The sequence below is a fragment of the Hippopotamus amphibius genome, chromosome 3, assembly GCF_030028045.1.
Source record: "Hippopotamus amphibius kiboko isolate mHipAmp2 chromosome 3, mHipAmp2.hap2, whole genome shotgun sequence".
Classification (NCBI taxonomy): domain Eukaryota; kingdom Metazoa; phylum Chordata; class Mammalia; order Artiodactyla; family Hippopotamidae; genus Hippopotamus; species Hippopotamus amphibius.
Genome location: NC_080188.1, coordinates 49,895,014 through 49,909,778, shown reverse-complemented (window position 1 = coordinate 49,909,778; position 14,765 = coordinate 49,895,014). Strand labels below are relative to the sequence as shown.

Here is a 14,765-nt window from a genome sequence, read left to right as displayed (position 1 = left end):
GCCTTAGCAAACAGCAAAGTGGGAAAATTTTTAACTCAAAAATGTTTGGGAATACCTCCTTCCACCTCAGACCCCTCAAAAACGTTTGGGAATACCTCCTTCCACCTCAGACCCCACAGACCCCAAAAATGTTTGGGAATACCTCCTTCCACCTCAGACCCCTTAATACTCCAGCTGAGGTGGCACAGTGGTTAAGAATCTGCCTTCCTCAGTGGGAAGTTGTTGTATAACAAAGGGAGTCCAACTCGAGGATGGAAGATGCCTTAGAGGACTGGGGCGGGGAGGGTGGGGGGGACTCGAGGGGGGGGAGTCAAGGAAGGGAGGGAATACAGGGATATGTGTATAAAAACAGATGATTGAACCTGATGTGTCCCCAAAAAAATAATTTAAAAAAAAATAATAAAAATTTAAAAAAAGTATTAAAAAAAAAAAGAATCTGCCTGCCAATGCAAGGGACACAAGTTCGATCCCTGCTCCAGGAAGATCTCACATGCTGCGGAGTAACTAAGCCCATGTGCCACAACTATTGAGCCTGCGCTTTAGAGCCCGTGAGCCACAACTATTGAGCCCATGTGCCACAACTACTGAAGCCCATGCACCTAGAGCCCATGCTCCGCAACAAGAGAAGCCACGGTAATGAGGAGTCCGCGCACCACAACGAAGAGTAGCCCCCACTCTCTGAAACTAGAGAAAGACTGAGCGCAGCAACGAAGACCCAACACAGCCAATTAATTAATTAATTAATTTTAAAAAAATACTCCAGCTGCCTCCAGAATATTAAAAGTCCCCTGGTCTCTTAAGCCTGCTTGAAGTCCCACTCCAATCAAAGGCCAATGCTTGAATGTGCACAAGAGCCAATTACGGAGGCCACATGGTGGAAAGAGTGCTAAATTAAAGTCCTGAGACCTAAATTCTGCCCTCCACAACCAATACTAACAGTGTAACTTTGGCTCATCCCTTACTCTATTTTCTCATATTTAATAAATAAGGGAACCAAAATTGGATAATTGCTATGATTACACGAGATTTAATGACACACTAGCATTTTAAAAGACAACACCACCAACTCCAGTTAATAGACTACTGGTGATATTCTCTAGGAAGCTGAGAAGGTCTTGGCCTTAATTCAGATTCTTGTACACCACCTACCACCCCATCCCTGTATTTAGTCTTCTAAAAAACAAAACTCAATAAAATTGACCTCAGAATATCCATAATGGCCCACCATAACCTTTTAAAATACACGTAGCCTGTATTAAGAAAGGCAGCCACTATTCTAAAGTGAAAACAAATTTGAATATTAACTCTGTAAATAGGAGTTTCTCATCCTAGAACTTTACAGGACATCAAAATAGTTACATCCAACTTTGAACACAATGGATTCACAAAGCACCTTGAAAACTTACTTCTAACATTCCTTATAGACAGGATACTATGGGCCAAATGCCATACACAAACGTGTTTTTTCAATCCATGTATTTGCAACATTTCTTAAGTTCCCACTTCAGTGAGCTGAAAAGCATAAATCTGTAACAGCTAGTTCACTAGGTTTTAAAAAATATATAACTATCAATTTGGATTGAGATCCTTAAAAATGTATAAATAATATTTTGCTAAAAGATGAAATGCTAACAAAAATTTAACAATCTGGTTAACTACTCACTAGGATTTGAACTAAGCTAGTAGGTAAACAAACAAAAACCTCTTTAGGTCTACATTACTGCGCTACAACACTAGTTAACTATCTCACAAACTTCTGTCATTGATCACAAAAGAGACCATTAAAAGCCTAAGCACAGCTAAGCACATACTCATCCTACTTCTGGAAAAATAACTGAAAACACATGTCCTACTGATCATGAGTCAGTGGCATTATTTTTTTATACACAAAGAATAGATAGACCATTAACATTCAGTAGGAGAGATTCTGTTACGTAGGCCAGAGAGTAAAAAAATGGGTCATGGCCAATGATACATAATCCCACTCCCTAGAAAAATAGTCCTGAAAACATTCATTAAGTAAAATATTTTACTGTTATGTGTAAGTCATTTTAGTACTAATATCTTAATGATTCCAGAATGAATATTAAAATTTAGACTAACCACTGACCATCTCATTCAAAGGACAATACTGAAGTATGTAAAAACCTCCAGCCAGCCTGAACAATGGCCCAGCCACAAAAAAATTAAGGAAAATAAGTAAATACAGCAATTTGGCAAGCAAAGGAGTGTGCTGGAAACCTCTCTTCCAGGAAACCAAAGAAGAAATAAAAGAATGTTAAGGGTGATAATGATTAGTACTAAGAAAACTGCATAAAGATTTAGTTTGCTACCCTTGTTACACTAAAGGCTTACAAATTTCCTAATCTTAAAAAAAAAAAAAAGAAAAAGAAAAAAAATTCAATGTTTCTCTGCCTAGAAAATGAGCACTTCCAATATCACAGACTAGTCAGAGGGGTTGCCCAAAGCAATGATCACATGTTCCTTCACCCAGAGCATTAAGGAGATGAGATCCCCTTCTTGCTAATCTCTCATTTCCTCAGATTATGGCTGTCCCATTAAACCTTGATACTGTCAGCCACTCAAAAGAAAGCCATAGCCACTTGATCATTTCCAACATTGTTACTCTCTTAAGATTAGCCACTCAGAGCACAGACTTTAGGCCTCTTCAGTTTGCTCTCTCTGTCCCACAGTAGTGGCTTTCTTAAAGATGACATGGGTCAAGGGAATTTAGGCTAGAATATTTCCGAGAGTCATACCTATTAAGAAGAGCAATGTAGTACCCACAAAACAAAAATGTACTATTTGTGTAATCATGACAGAAATAAAATAGGCTAGAAACCCAAAAATAAATCTCTTCATTTTTTTCATCCATCTAGGTAATAGTGTATCTACGTTATCATCAAATATATCTACTTATTTTAATTTCTATGAAGGGACACAAGTTGAAAAACAGGGCCAAACTGCTCCTAAATATCAACTGAACAGCAGGATATGTCAAATCTGGTTAGTATCCAAATTTACAGTAAATTTTTACAGGTCTTCTGACTGCTTATCAGTTGAAAAACCCAATTTCTTATAAATGTACTGAATACCTATCATGAGTACAGCACTGCAAGAGATATAAGATGAATATAAGCCAAACCTTAAAGGAGCTTTTAATTTTGCAGCAGAGGAAACTTTTTATTAGACATTTTCTTGGAACAGAATAAAGCTGTGTAAAATAAGTGCAATATGAGCAACAGTTGCTACACAGGGCATCAACGGAAGGCATAATTACACTCATTTGGTTGCAAACAGGGTTTCACGGAAAACTAAAGACTGCATAACTAACTGTATTTTAAATGCATTCTGCAAGATTCAGTTTTAACAGAATTGGGGAGGCAGGTGTCTGCATTATAAGCAAATGTAACAATATAAGCTGAATGAGAAAGCATGAGAGAAGTGCAGAAGGTATCAAGTACATACGCAGTAGTGATACACATCTAGGGTTGGAGTGAGAGATTAAGGCTGGAGAGGGGCTTGGGGTCACATCATAGAGGACCTGGAAACCCAGAGAAATGAGTCTGCACTTCACTTGGTTAGGCAAATAAGAGGGTGACATAATCAGAAGTGCACCTCAGGAAGAATAAATTGGAAGGAATACAAGAGGTGATTTGGTGAGTAAAGAGCCTTAAAGGGGGGGAAGAGTCCACATAAGAACATGTTTCTTTCAGAAGTATTAGGGACCCAAACTAGAGCTGACAGCACACAGGAAACAAAAAGTAACATTCTTCATATAAATCATGGTTAAATTTTCTATCCGTAAATTCACGCAGAGAAAATATAATCATAACCCTTCTTCATATATTCTTTACAAATAAAAACTTGAAAAACAAGAAATTTCCAGATATTCTCTAAAATACATGTACTATAAATGAATCACCTGAAGAACATAAATTATTAAAATGACAAAAGCAGCAACTAAGATGGCACATCTTTTGAAACTAAATAGCACTCTGAAATGCCCCACACTTTTATTTGAAAACCCATCCCCTACCTTAAGGCTACCACATAAAGCAACTTCTTAGAAAAGACTTTTTCCCAATGATCAAGAAATAATTTTATACCATGGAATAAAAAATAAATTGCTACCCTACACTGAAGTCTGCCAAAGAACTCAAATTTATGAAAATCAAACACAGTCCATTCATTACGGTCTCAATCCTAAAACTATGCATCGTTATCCCCCCTTTCTCATGCTCCTTTCTTATCAGCAGGAGCAGTAATATTCAGTCATATAGACAGAATCCGAGAATGCTAGAATGGAAAAAGATGTTACAAATTCATCTATACCCACTTCATTTTTTTCCTTGAGGAAACTGAGGTCAGAATGTCACAATGTGAGTTACTGGCATATCTGGGATTAGCAGCTGGCCCAATTCCAAGTTTTGCCTTTTTTTTTTTTTTAAATAGTTGCCTCCAAGAAGTCATCATTTCAAAATTTAACAAAATGTTAAAATAGGAAAACTAGTAGCAACAACTGATTCACATTTTTAAATAATATCCATTGCAAAGTACCTCTCCAAAGGTTACATCCCAAACTATGCCCTTAATGTTACTGGAATTCTAGGACAAACCCAAAATTCCAAAAACAAAGTCCCTCTGTGGAAAGGCCTGACAACCACTTTCCTGCAGAGTGTCTTGAAACTTAGCAGAAATGTGCTGACTGATCTCATTTGTAAAGATGATACACACAGACAGAAAATCTCCAAATTAACTAAGTGCCCAACTATTTAAAACAGCTCAGTCATTAACCACTCAATGTCCCAACTGAGTCCCCTAAAAATAGTGCCTTGTGGGTACATAAATGGTTCACCAGATGGATGCAGGATGAAAAGCAAGGAATGAGCAGTCTCAAGCCCTTGCAGATGAAACCTTATGCAGCTTTGAAATTGCCATTCAGACTCTTAATGTTGGAATTCCGGATCAAGGCTTTAATCATTTTGATAGTTACCAAATGTATTCTAATAAATGTGTATATTCTACTTTAAGTTTTGACCCAAAAAAAGAAAAAGAAAAAAAAAAGAAGAGAAGGGGTGAAAGAGAAGCCCAGACAATACACAAGGTTAGTAAAGAACTCTAAAGAAGACCGGGAATTAATGTAAGGACGGACATCAATTCTACCGTCTAGTATGTTCCTTAGTACTAACAACATCAATTTTCTATTTTTCCCTCCTGTGGACCCCATATGGAAAGATACTAACAAATATTAATTTATTTACACTATTTTTAAAATAACCAAAGACAACCTTTCCAATTTGCTCAGCATGATAATGTCAGTATTAACCACACAAAGCTGACTACAGCTAAAAGCAAAGAAATCTGATATCAGTGCAATTTAGCACCTTTATTGGAGATAAATGTATAGTTTCCACTACATACTTCTGAAATGTTGAAAACTGGAAATTGTTTTACTGTTAGTATCCTGTCCTTGAATAAAACTGCCACCTCTAGAGAAAATAAATCAGCAATCAAATTTACATCCTAGGAGCTATCCCTAAAATGATAACATAAACAACCCAAAAGAGAAGCATGTGTTAACAATATTCTATGTAATATCCTTTGCTTCAAATTACTTTCATATTATTGTGAAAGCCTATGCTGCTATCAAGGTCAAAATTCTATATAGCTGATTGAAACTTAAAAATTATCTGTGAAGGAATGCCATATACTAATTATCTAATCAAAATGATTCAGACTTTTTAGAAACATAAATGTGAAACTTAATTCAGGATAAATATAATACCTAATCTAAAAGCGAGTTACTACAATGCCAAAATCAGATTTCACTGAAAGCTTATAGCTAAATCTGAACCTAAAACTAACCCATATTTATTGAGAGATTTGGCATGCATTGTTAGGTACTGTCACAAATTATCTTGTCAATATCACACATTACATATTGATCTTCATAATAGGTATTAACTATGTGTTACAGAAAAGGAAACAATGTTTCCTGATAGTTTAATTCAACAACAAGAAAAAATTACTTGACAGGAACTAAGGATACAGAAATAAATAAATAAGACCCTGTCCTCAAAAAAGCTCTCCATCCAAAACAGGCTGTCAAAATTAACTAGAATATAAAACAATTTCACAATTGCATGTAAAAATACTTTTCATCTTCTAACTCAGCCGCCTTTGCTAAATAAAGAAAAATATAATGTCACTAGAGAAGGATGACTTAAGGGCGCATCCACGTTATTCCTTCTTTGCTGTTTCAAGGAAGCTAACTGAAACGACACTGCCTTAAACAAACTTTGCCTTCAACCTTTTTCTTCACCAAAGTAGAAAATTCAGGGTCCCCAGGCATACGTAGAAGACCTTTGAGGGGACAAGAACTGAAGAGCCCTCCACTGGTGCTTAATTTGCAAATTAGGTCTTAAATTCTATTAAAGAATTCTGGTTTAAAAAAAATTCAAAACTCATTTCCTTTGAAAAGTATGTGAATGTCCATGATACAGTGAGGCAATTTTTATGACACAAAAAAGCAGTTAATGGTAGAGTTCTTCTAGCCTCAAGAATTTTACTATCTGCTAGGGGCATTGAGACAGGAACAATAACTAATCACCTTAGTGTTTCCAAGTCCTTACATAATTGTATCTCAAGACAAAAGATTAAATGTGATAAGGGGAAAAAAAGAAGCAAACAGCTAAAAGTATCCACAGAAAGAAGGGAGTGATCATAGCCAGCTAGGATTAGACAGTCACAGGCAGAGTGAAAGGTAAACAGAAGATTCAATCAGGGAACAAGGAGGAGAGGAGCACACTGTGGCTGGAGCAAAGTGCATCACTAAGAAATAACCACAGCTAAGATTCAGAAGGTAGGTGAATGACTGAGCATTGGCAATCGTGAATGCCTGACCAAAAAAAATGTGACCAAGTAAGATGACTTCTCAGCAACACAACTGTTCCCTCCCTCCCCTTCACTCCTGAGTTTCAAGGCATCACCTTCCCCTGGTTCCTTTGCTTCTCTGGAAGCTCCTTTTTAGTCTTTTCAGTCTTTGCCTACTCTAAATCACTGGTTCTCAAGGTATGGTTCCTGGAGCAGCAGTATCTGCACTATGAGCAAGTTGGTAGAAATACAAATTACAGGCTCCACCCAGACATACAAAATCAAACTTTGGAGGTCAGGCTCAGCAATGTGTGTTTCACCAAGCCCTAGCAATCTGTGATTTACCAAACCCTTCAAATAAATGATTCTGATAAACTCTAATGTCTCAGACCAATGTTCCACAGCCATCCTTCATGAGAGCCTTCCCCTTCTCATTCAACACTCTCTCCCTACACCAATCCTCTCCCAGGGCTTAAAATAACAGCCAAATGCTCACTAATCAGAAGTACCTGTCTCTAAGCTCAAATGTCTTTGCTCAGTACCAGACCATATATTCAACTTCCCACCTGACACGTATTTCCTCCCAGATAATTCAACTAAACATGTCTGGAATTACTGGATATCCTCCCAACCACACTCCCCCCCCCCCCCAAATCTGTTCCTTCTCTACTCTTCCGCATCTCAATAAATAGTACCTTCATCCAACAGATGCATAAGCAAGTCATTCTTCACACTTACAATACCCACCTCCATCCAATCCAACACCAAGTTTCCCATTTAAGCATTAATAACATTAGGCTCCATCCCCACCGCCAGCATCTTAACTAATCCTCTAATTTGTATACCTCTCAAACAGTCTCTGTAGAGCAAACACCATGATCTTATGAAAATACAAATCAGAGAACGTCATGGCCCTAATTTAAATCCTTCAGTAGCTTCCCAAAGCATTTTCAGATAAAATCTAATATCCCCAACATGGCATACAAAGACTGGGATCCTGGTCACCTCTTCAAAACCATCTCGGGTCTTTCTTTCATGTGATTCATTCACTATAACTCTGAACATATTTCAGTTCCTGAAACTCTTCCCCACATAGGAATTTCTCTAATGACATACTCCACACCACCCCACCTTCACAGTGCTGCCTTTCCTTAACTCTCCTCATACTTCAGATTTCTGCTAAAATGTCAAAAAAAAAAAAAAAGGCCTTCCTTCATCCTCCAATATGAGTTGAATCAGTTCTCTCATAAAACCCTATGCTTTCTTCTCACGACAATTATCAAAATTGTTAATTGCATTAACCTGATTGATTTTGTTTAACATTTATCTTCTACACTAGACTGTAAGTTCCATAAGGCAAGAGAAATGTCTGTTTTGTTCTCCACTGTATAAATAGCGCCTAGTACAGAGCCTGGCTTTTTTTTTTTTTTAAGGCATTTAATAAATAATTAAGAAATAGTAACAGTTGTTGATATCTTTGTGAAATCCTCCCATTCTGTTCTCTCTCTGTTATCTCTCAGGAACTTTAACCTACATGTTACTGGGTAGCCACAGATAATTCCTGCAAATGAGATACCATGCTTAAATACATAATTTTCTTACTGATATATACTGCAAAATCAGATGTACTTTACTACCTTCCTGTAAAATTAACAATAAGAATTAACTGACAGCTAGCCTAAATTCACCCTTTGAGCAATTAACTCTGAGAGCTACTGAGCTGCTTTTACAGAACTCTGTAGTAAATTCCTGGCCTCCAATTACTGACAGTGCTAACAACCCCTATGTCCATGTCAGAAAGTCCTATGCACCCAATCATATTCAAAATACCACTCCTATCCAGCCCCATAACCTCGTGATCAGATTATGTCAGCAAATATTATGGATGGTGTCCCACTCTCTATGCTCCCCATAAGTCCACCTTCTACCAAACACATTTAAGGGGAAAAGTCCCCTACATGAGAATCCACTCTTCCCATTATCAATCAATATTAAATTATTCTGACTACCACTGAAGGCCTACAGAGGCATATAATCCAAAAGCAGTCCTATGTTCTAATAAAAACTTGGATGGTTACACTGAATTAATATGTGCTTGACAATCTGATACTGTTTCAAGCTAAAACTTATATATAGCTCTACCTCATTTCTACAGCCCAACGTTGAACTTGCACTCTTGAAACTAAACTGTTTTCAAGGAAAACCATGAAAATGGCCCACTGTGATATCAGTCCTCTCAACTTTGAGCAAGAACTAAAAAGATGCAAGTTGTCAGCATTTTCAAACATCTATATACTTAAATAGAAAGAGATTATGATACAAAGTATATAATATTTCAGAAAGGAAACTATACCAACAATTTAGTTGTAACACACAACAGAAGTATACCCCTGAGAATCTGAGTTTTTTAATTAAATATATACATGAACATGTATCTGCACGTGTATATATATACATACATACACATACCTATACATACATACACACACATACCTATACATACATACATATACAATTGATTCTCATTACTTGGGGAGTTCATATTTGTAAACTTGCTTACTTGCTAAAATTTATTTGTATCCCCGAAACCGATACAACATCTCAAAATCAATACAATGGCACTTTCATAGTCATTTGCAGACATGCACATAGTGGTGAAAATTTTGAGTAGGCCAGCTAGGATCAACGAGATACTGCTCTGCCTTGTTTCAATTCTCATACTATAAACAAGGGCCCTTTTCAAGGTCTATATAGTGCCATGTTTTTCTCACCTTTTTATTTTTTATTGGTGATTTTGTTGTTTAAAGTAGCCCCCAAGCATAGTGCTGAAGTGTTGTCCATTTAGCATTCCTTAGCACAAGAAGGCTATGATGCCCTTTACGGAGAAAATCTGTGTATTCGCTATGCTTCATTTACGTATGAGTTACAGTACTGTTGGCCATTAGTTCAATGTTAACAAGTCAACAATACACATTAGACAAGGTGTCTTTAAACAGAAACAAATAAAACATGGTTATATATTGATTGGGTGACAAAAAGGTTGAGAACAGTCTTGCAGTACCCTAACACTGTATTTCCCCTGGTAACAATAATTCAGTATTTGCTAAATCACTGTTTATGGCAACTTCATAGAACAAACTATGAATAAGGAAATCAAATATGTATATGAAGAGGGGGGCAGGTTAGCACTCACACCAGGCTTACTGAAGATTCAAAGACACTGCAGAGGTCATTCTGAGCAAGCCACCTATATTTGCAGCAGCACGGCAAAAACACCTCAGGACAAAGCATCTACAGGATTTTGGCTCTGTTTAAACAACACTGACACAAGGCAAAAATGTAACATCTACTTAGTTTGTTTTTCGATCTGTCTTTGCTTCTACCCTTTTCCCATCAGTGGTACACCTCTCTCCATTTCAGGCACTCTAAAACTCTACAATAATGCCTTTTCACAAGCACTTGCCCTAATCTTACAATTGGGCAAATGTATCTGTACACTTGCAAATGATCATTCTTGAATGTAAACCACGTTTGTGCTTAAACATCTTATCTAAATTGTGGCATTAGTTATTTGGAAAGGAGAGAATATTAAGCATGTGAAATAATATATCGTCAGGATCAAAAAGTAAACCAAATGTAGCTAATTTCAGTTGTGTGCCTGCTGAAAAGAGAAGAAATACACAAGGAACAAAGCCTAGGCCTCAGCCTTCCCTCCCGGGGAGGCCAAAAGCCTAGTTCCAGGAGCTAGGGTATTGGGCTGGGGAAGCGTCATCTTCCCAGAGTGTGTTCAACGCTTGCTTCCTCCTAGCACCTGATTATGGATTTTTCCAAGAGAAATGACAAACTGATGGCAAAAGTCAGCGGAACACTCTAATAGTGACAACAGTGACAGAAAAACTTTTTTTAATTTTTTTGTGTGTGTGGTTGAGCACTCCCCTTTTGAAATTCATTTTTATTTACACTTTCCAAAATTACTTCCTTTTTATTGAAAATAGTTTGCTTAGGGTAATGATAGCACATGCGTGGAGCAGTGGTAGAAGCTACAAATCCAAACCCTAGTTTGATGAAATGTCAATTATTTCTTATTAAATGAAAGACACATCTGGGATTTAGTGTAATATTACTCAAGCCACACTTGAATTAGTTACTACAATAACTCAAAGACAGAAGTACAGCATGTGAGTTTACAGCCATGTCTTCTTAAAACCCACAGCTCAATCTACAACTCAAACACTTGAAATTCACATCTAATAAAGAGCTAGGAACTTTTACAGCATAGTAAATGTCTATCAACACCAACTACCATACACTCATTATTTGACAAGCTAAGGATCCTCCTCCCACCTCTCTAAGGTTCAGCTAGACTCATTATTAGGGCCAGTGGCTTGCAAAACAATGACATCCATCCCTGAATAATTCAAAATTTCTTTCTCTTTAGAATATTTTATAGACAAAACCTTCAGGTTTTTCTCTTGTACTAATTTGCTATTGTTTATGGCATTTCAAAAAACACAAGTGGAATCTCAGTCCACTGTCTCCAAATTATATCAGCAACTGACTCTCAGGGAACCAAAACTACTGTCTTTGATTTCTTCTCTCTTAATCTTGGAACTTAAAAGGACCATTTATCAACGTATTATTTGAGAATTTTTAAATATTTTTGTAATATTCTGCAATTAAAAACTCAAAAGTCAGTGAAACATGCAATAAAACAAGAGTATTTCCTACAAACCAATTATACAAGAAATACAAAACTAAAGTGTAGGATCTTTTTTTTTTAATGGAGTAAACTTTGTAAACAGACTTGCAGCTATCGACACAGCCTGATAAAAATAATGAAGGATCGAACACAAAACTTCTCAAATGAAAGTTAACCTGCTTTCATATCGCCTTTTAAAGTACTATCAGAGAAACATACCTGATAGAGAAGATTCTTAAAAAACAAAGATAAGTGGACTTCAAGTTTACCTGCTTGCCCAAAGCAACCTATTAAATGAATTTGGGGCAAAATATCACCTCCATCACAAGTACACACAGAAACAAACTGTTTTTTCAACTGATGACTGAGCAGGAGCAAACCCAAGCTGAACAACCGGGGCTGCAGGGTCCTGCGCCCGGGTGGAGGGACCAACGCAAGTCACCCGCCTGAGCCACAGCGGGGACAGAGGAGCCCCAATCCTGCTCGATCTGACCCTCTAATGAGTCATGACACCGCAGCACTCGCTAAGACGTTCCCTGTTTATTTTGCGTCAAGAAGAACTGAAAATGACAAACTCGCACTTAAAGAACTGTGCACAGCTCAGAGCTGCCGGCGGCGAGAAAAGGCGACCGAAGCGCGAGAGCCCGAGCTACTCTAAGAGCCGCCGCTGGCCTGGCAGAGGAGGCAGAAGGGGGAAGAGGAGTCAGCCGGGGGGGGGGGGGGGCCAGGAGAGGAGCGGGCCAGGACCGGGAGAAGCTACCGCCACACCCCAGCCCTCCCTCACCTGCCGGCCCGAGCCTCCCCGGGCGCCCGTACCTTCGGCCAGCGACTCCTCCAGGGTGACCTGGTAGCGGCCGACCGCGAACACTCGGACCCCCACGGACGAGCTCCCGGAGCCGGCCCCGGCCCCGCCGGCCCCGCCGCCCGCCGCTCCGCCGCCGCCGCCCTCCGACTTGGGCATTCGAGAGAACTTCTTCATGGTCCCGCCGGCGCGCGGGAGGGCGCGGGAGGGCGCGGGGCGCGCGCGAGGGCGAGCGGGAGGGCGAGCGCCCGGCCCGGCAGGCGGCCGAGCGTCCGCGAGGGGTCGCCGCCCCTCGCTCGTCCGAGCGTCCGTGCGCGCCGCGGCCCGCCGAGCCTCACATGCCGCGCGCCCCGAGCGTACTGCCCCGGCCCCGCCGCCCGCTCCGCGGCTCCGCTGCAGCTGCCGGGCTCCCGCAGAGGGCGGCGAGGAGGGCGGGGACGGGGCGGGGCGCGAGGGGGCGGGCCCGAGTGCGGGGGCGACGCGGCCGCCTCCGCCAGTGCCCCGGGCGCCCTCGCCGCCGCGCTAGGCGCCCGGAGCGCGAGCCCCGGAGGAGGGCGCAAGGGAGGGAGATGGCGAAGGGGGCGGGGCGGCCGGCCCCTCCGGGGAGTGGGCTGGACCGCTCGGGCCGCACACCCGCTGGACCGCAGCCCGCGGCACCGCGGCCGCGCCAGCCGAACCCGCGCCGCCCGCCACTCGCGGCCGTTGGCGGCGCGGCGCCCCTGCCAACCGCTCACTGAGGCCAGGCGCCCCGCGCAGGCGCGGTGCCTGCGCCGCCGGAAGTGACGGTTCCGGCTCTTGTCACGTGGAGGGGGGACGGGGGGGACGGGGGAGGCGGTGGTGGGGGTTGGGGACGAGGGCGAGGTCCGGAATCCCGAGTCTGGGGTCCCGGCCGGGAGGGTTCAGGCCTGCTTCCTGGGGTCCCGGCTTCGAGCAGGGAGGTGGCCCGGGCACCGGTTTTCGCGCTGGCTGTGCGGCAGGGTTCTGTCATCTCGGCTAGAAGTTGGTATGTCGCTCTGGGGGCTTAAAAATGCCGCCAACAACTTTACCCCCGCTAAGGGACTTCTCGCTGCATCTCTAAGCCGGTTTTCCAGAGCCTTCCCCTGAGAATTTTCTTCCGCTCGCCCACCCCCGAGCGTGGGAGGTGTCAGCAGCACAGAGCTAGAGCGGATTCCAGTAACCCAACTTCTAAAGCTGTGGTGTCGCACTCTTAACAGACGCCTGTGCTCGGGAGCGTTTTGCGGTTTATAAATGACTTAGGAGTACTTTCAAAATCTCGTGTGTGCTGTGCAACAGCCGTGTGAAGTATTCAGAACAGGTATTAAGTCCGTTTAAAGACCTTTCATCACCTTTGGCCAAGGGAGCTTAACGGACTCGCCCAAGGTCACATGGCTGGCTTGTGATAGAGCAACGACTAGAAGGGCCATCCTTTGATACTTAGTTTCATGCTTTGGGCCATTCGGAAAAAGTAGGTTAGGGTCAGATCGTTGAAAAACGGCAGATTTAGGGCCAACGGAAGCAAAACCAGCCATGGGGTCCCCCCTCTTCCTCTAACAAAGAGATCTGCACGTTAAAGGAGAAAAAAAAAAAGACCCGTTGCATCCATTTCATAAACCGCAGGAATCTCAACACCTGCGGGGTTAGGCAGGCAAAGTGAACGTGGTGTAAGACGTTAAGGGTGGTAAGGAGTGGGAAGTCATAGAGCATGTGTAAAGAGAGCAGCCGATTCTCAAATCCAACCTGCTTTTCCCCCCTGTATGAATACAGGCCCACTGTGGCCAAAGTTTCCATTTAAGAGAAGCCAGAAACCTGAATTTTTTTCTAACATAGCATTTTCCAAATACTTAAAATGTAGGCCAAATAAATTGTACCTGTGGGACTCCAGCATGAACTGTCAGTGAAAGTAGATGATGTGGTTCTGTCCCCACCCCTATTGCTTTATCCAGCTTTTTAATGAGATAAGGGCAGAAACGTTAGGAAATGTGCTTAGACTTTGGGCTTAAAATCTTACATTTTTTTCTTCCCCTCTGCTATTTCAAGAGACGCTATTTCTGCCAACATTAAAACACTGCTCTGCATTTGGGCATTTTTGCTGCATAACCCGCTAAGCTAAAATTCTTCATACAGAGGCCTGACCTTTAAAGCACATTCCAGCTCAATGGAAGTCAGATATGTCAGATCACTGATGTGGTGTGACAATTGGGGATTTCCATTTAGAAATAAGCAGACCATTCTTACTATGGGGATTCACTGTGGAGTCTCATTCCTACAATATGTGAATTATATTTTTTCAAGCCAAATAACTGAGAAATTTAGTCATTTCATAACAATCTAAACTGCAATCAGCCTAACATACAAAGTTGAGGCCTAATATATCTTCACCTGATGACA

The 14,765-nt window shown here is 41.2% G+C and overlaps 1 protein-coding gene across 4 annotated transcripts in view; it reads right to left on the bottom strand.

Moving 5' to 3' along the window:
* BMP2K (BMP2 inducible kinase) overlaps positions 1–12,760 on the bottom strand; it is a 115,979-nt gene extending 103,219 nt beyond the window's left edge. For 2 of the 4 annotated variants that reach the window (XR_009052532.1, XM_057726107.1), the window contains exon 1: positions 12,392–12,696. Coding sequence is in view for 2 of the 4 variants with exons in the window: in XM_057726107.1 (XP_057582090.1) it covers positions 12,392–12,554 (163 nt within the window). In the remaining 2 variants the exon portion in view is untranslated. Of the gene's footprint in view, positions 1–12,391 lie in introns of all 4 variants that reach the window. The other 2 variants (XM_057726106.1, XM_057726108.1) reach the window with 2 other exon arrangements.
* Between the last annotated feature and the right edge of the window lie 2,005 nt (positions 12,761–14,765).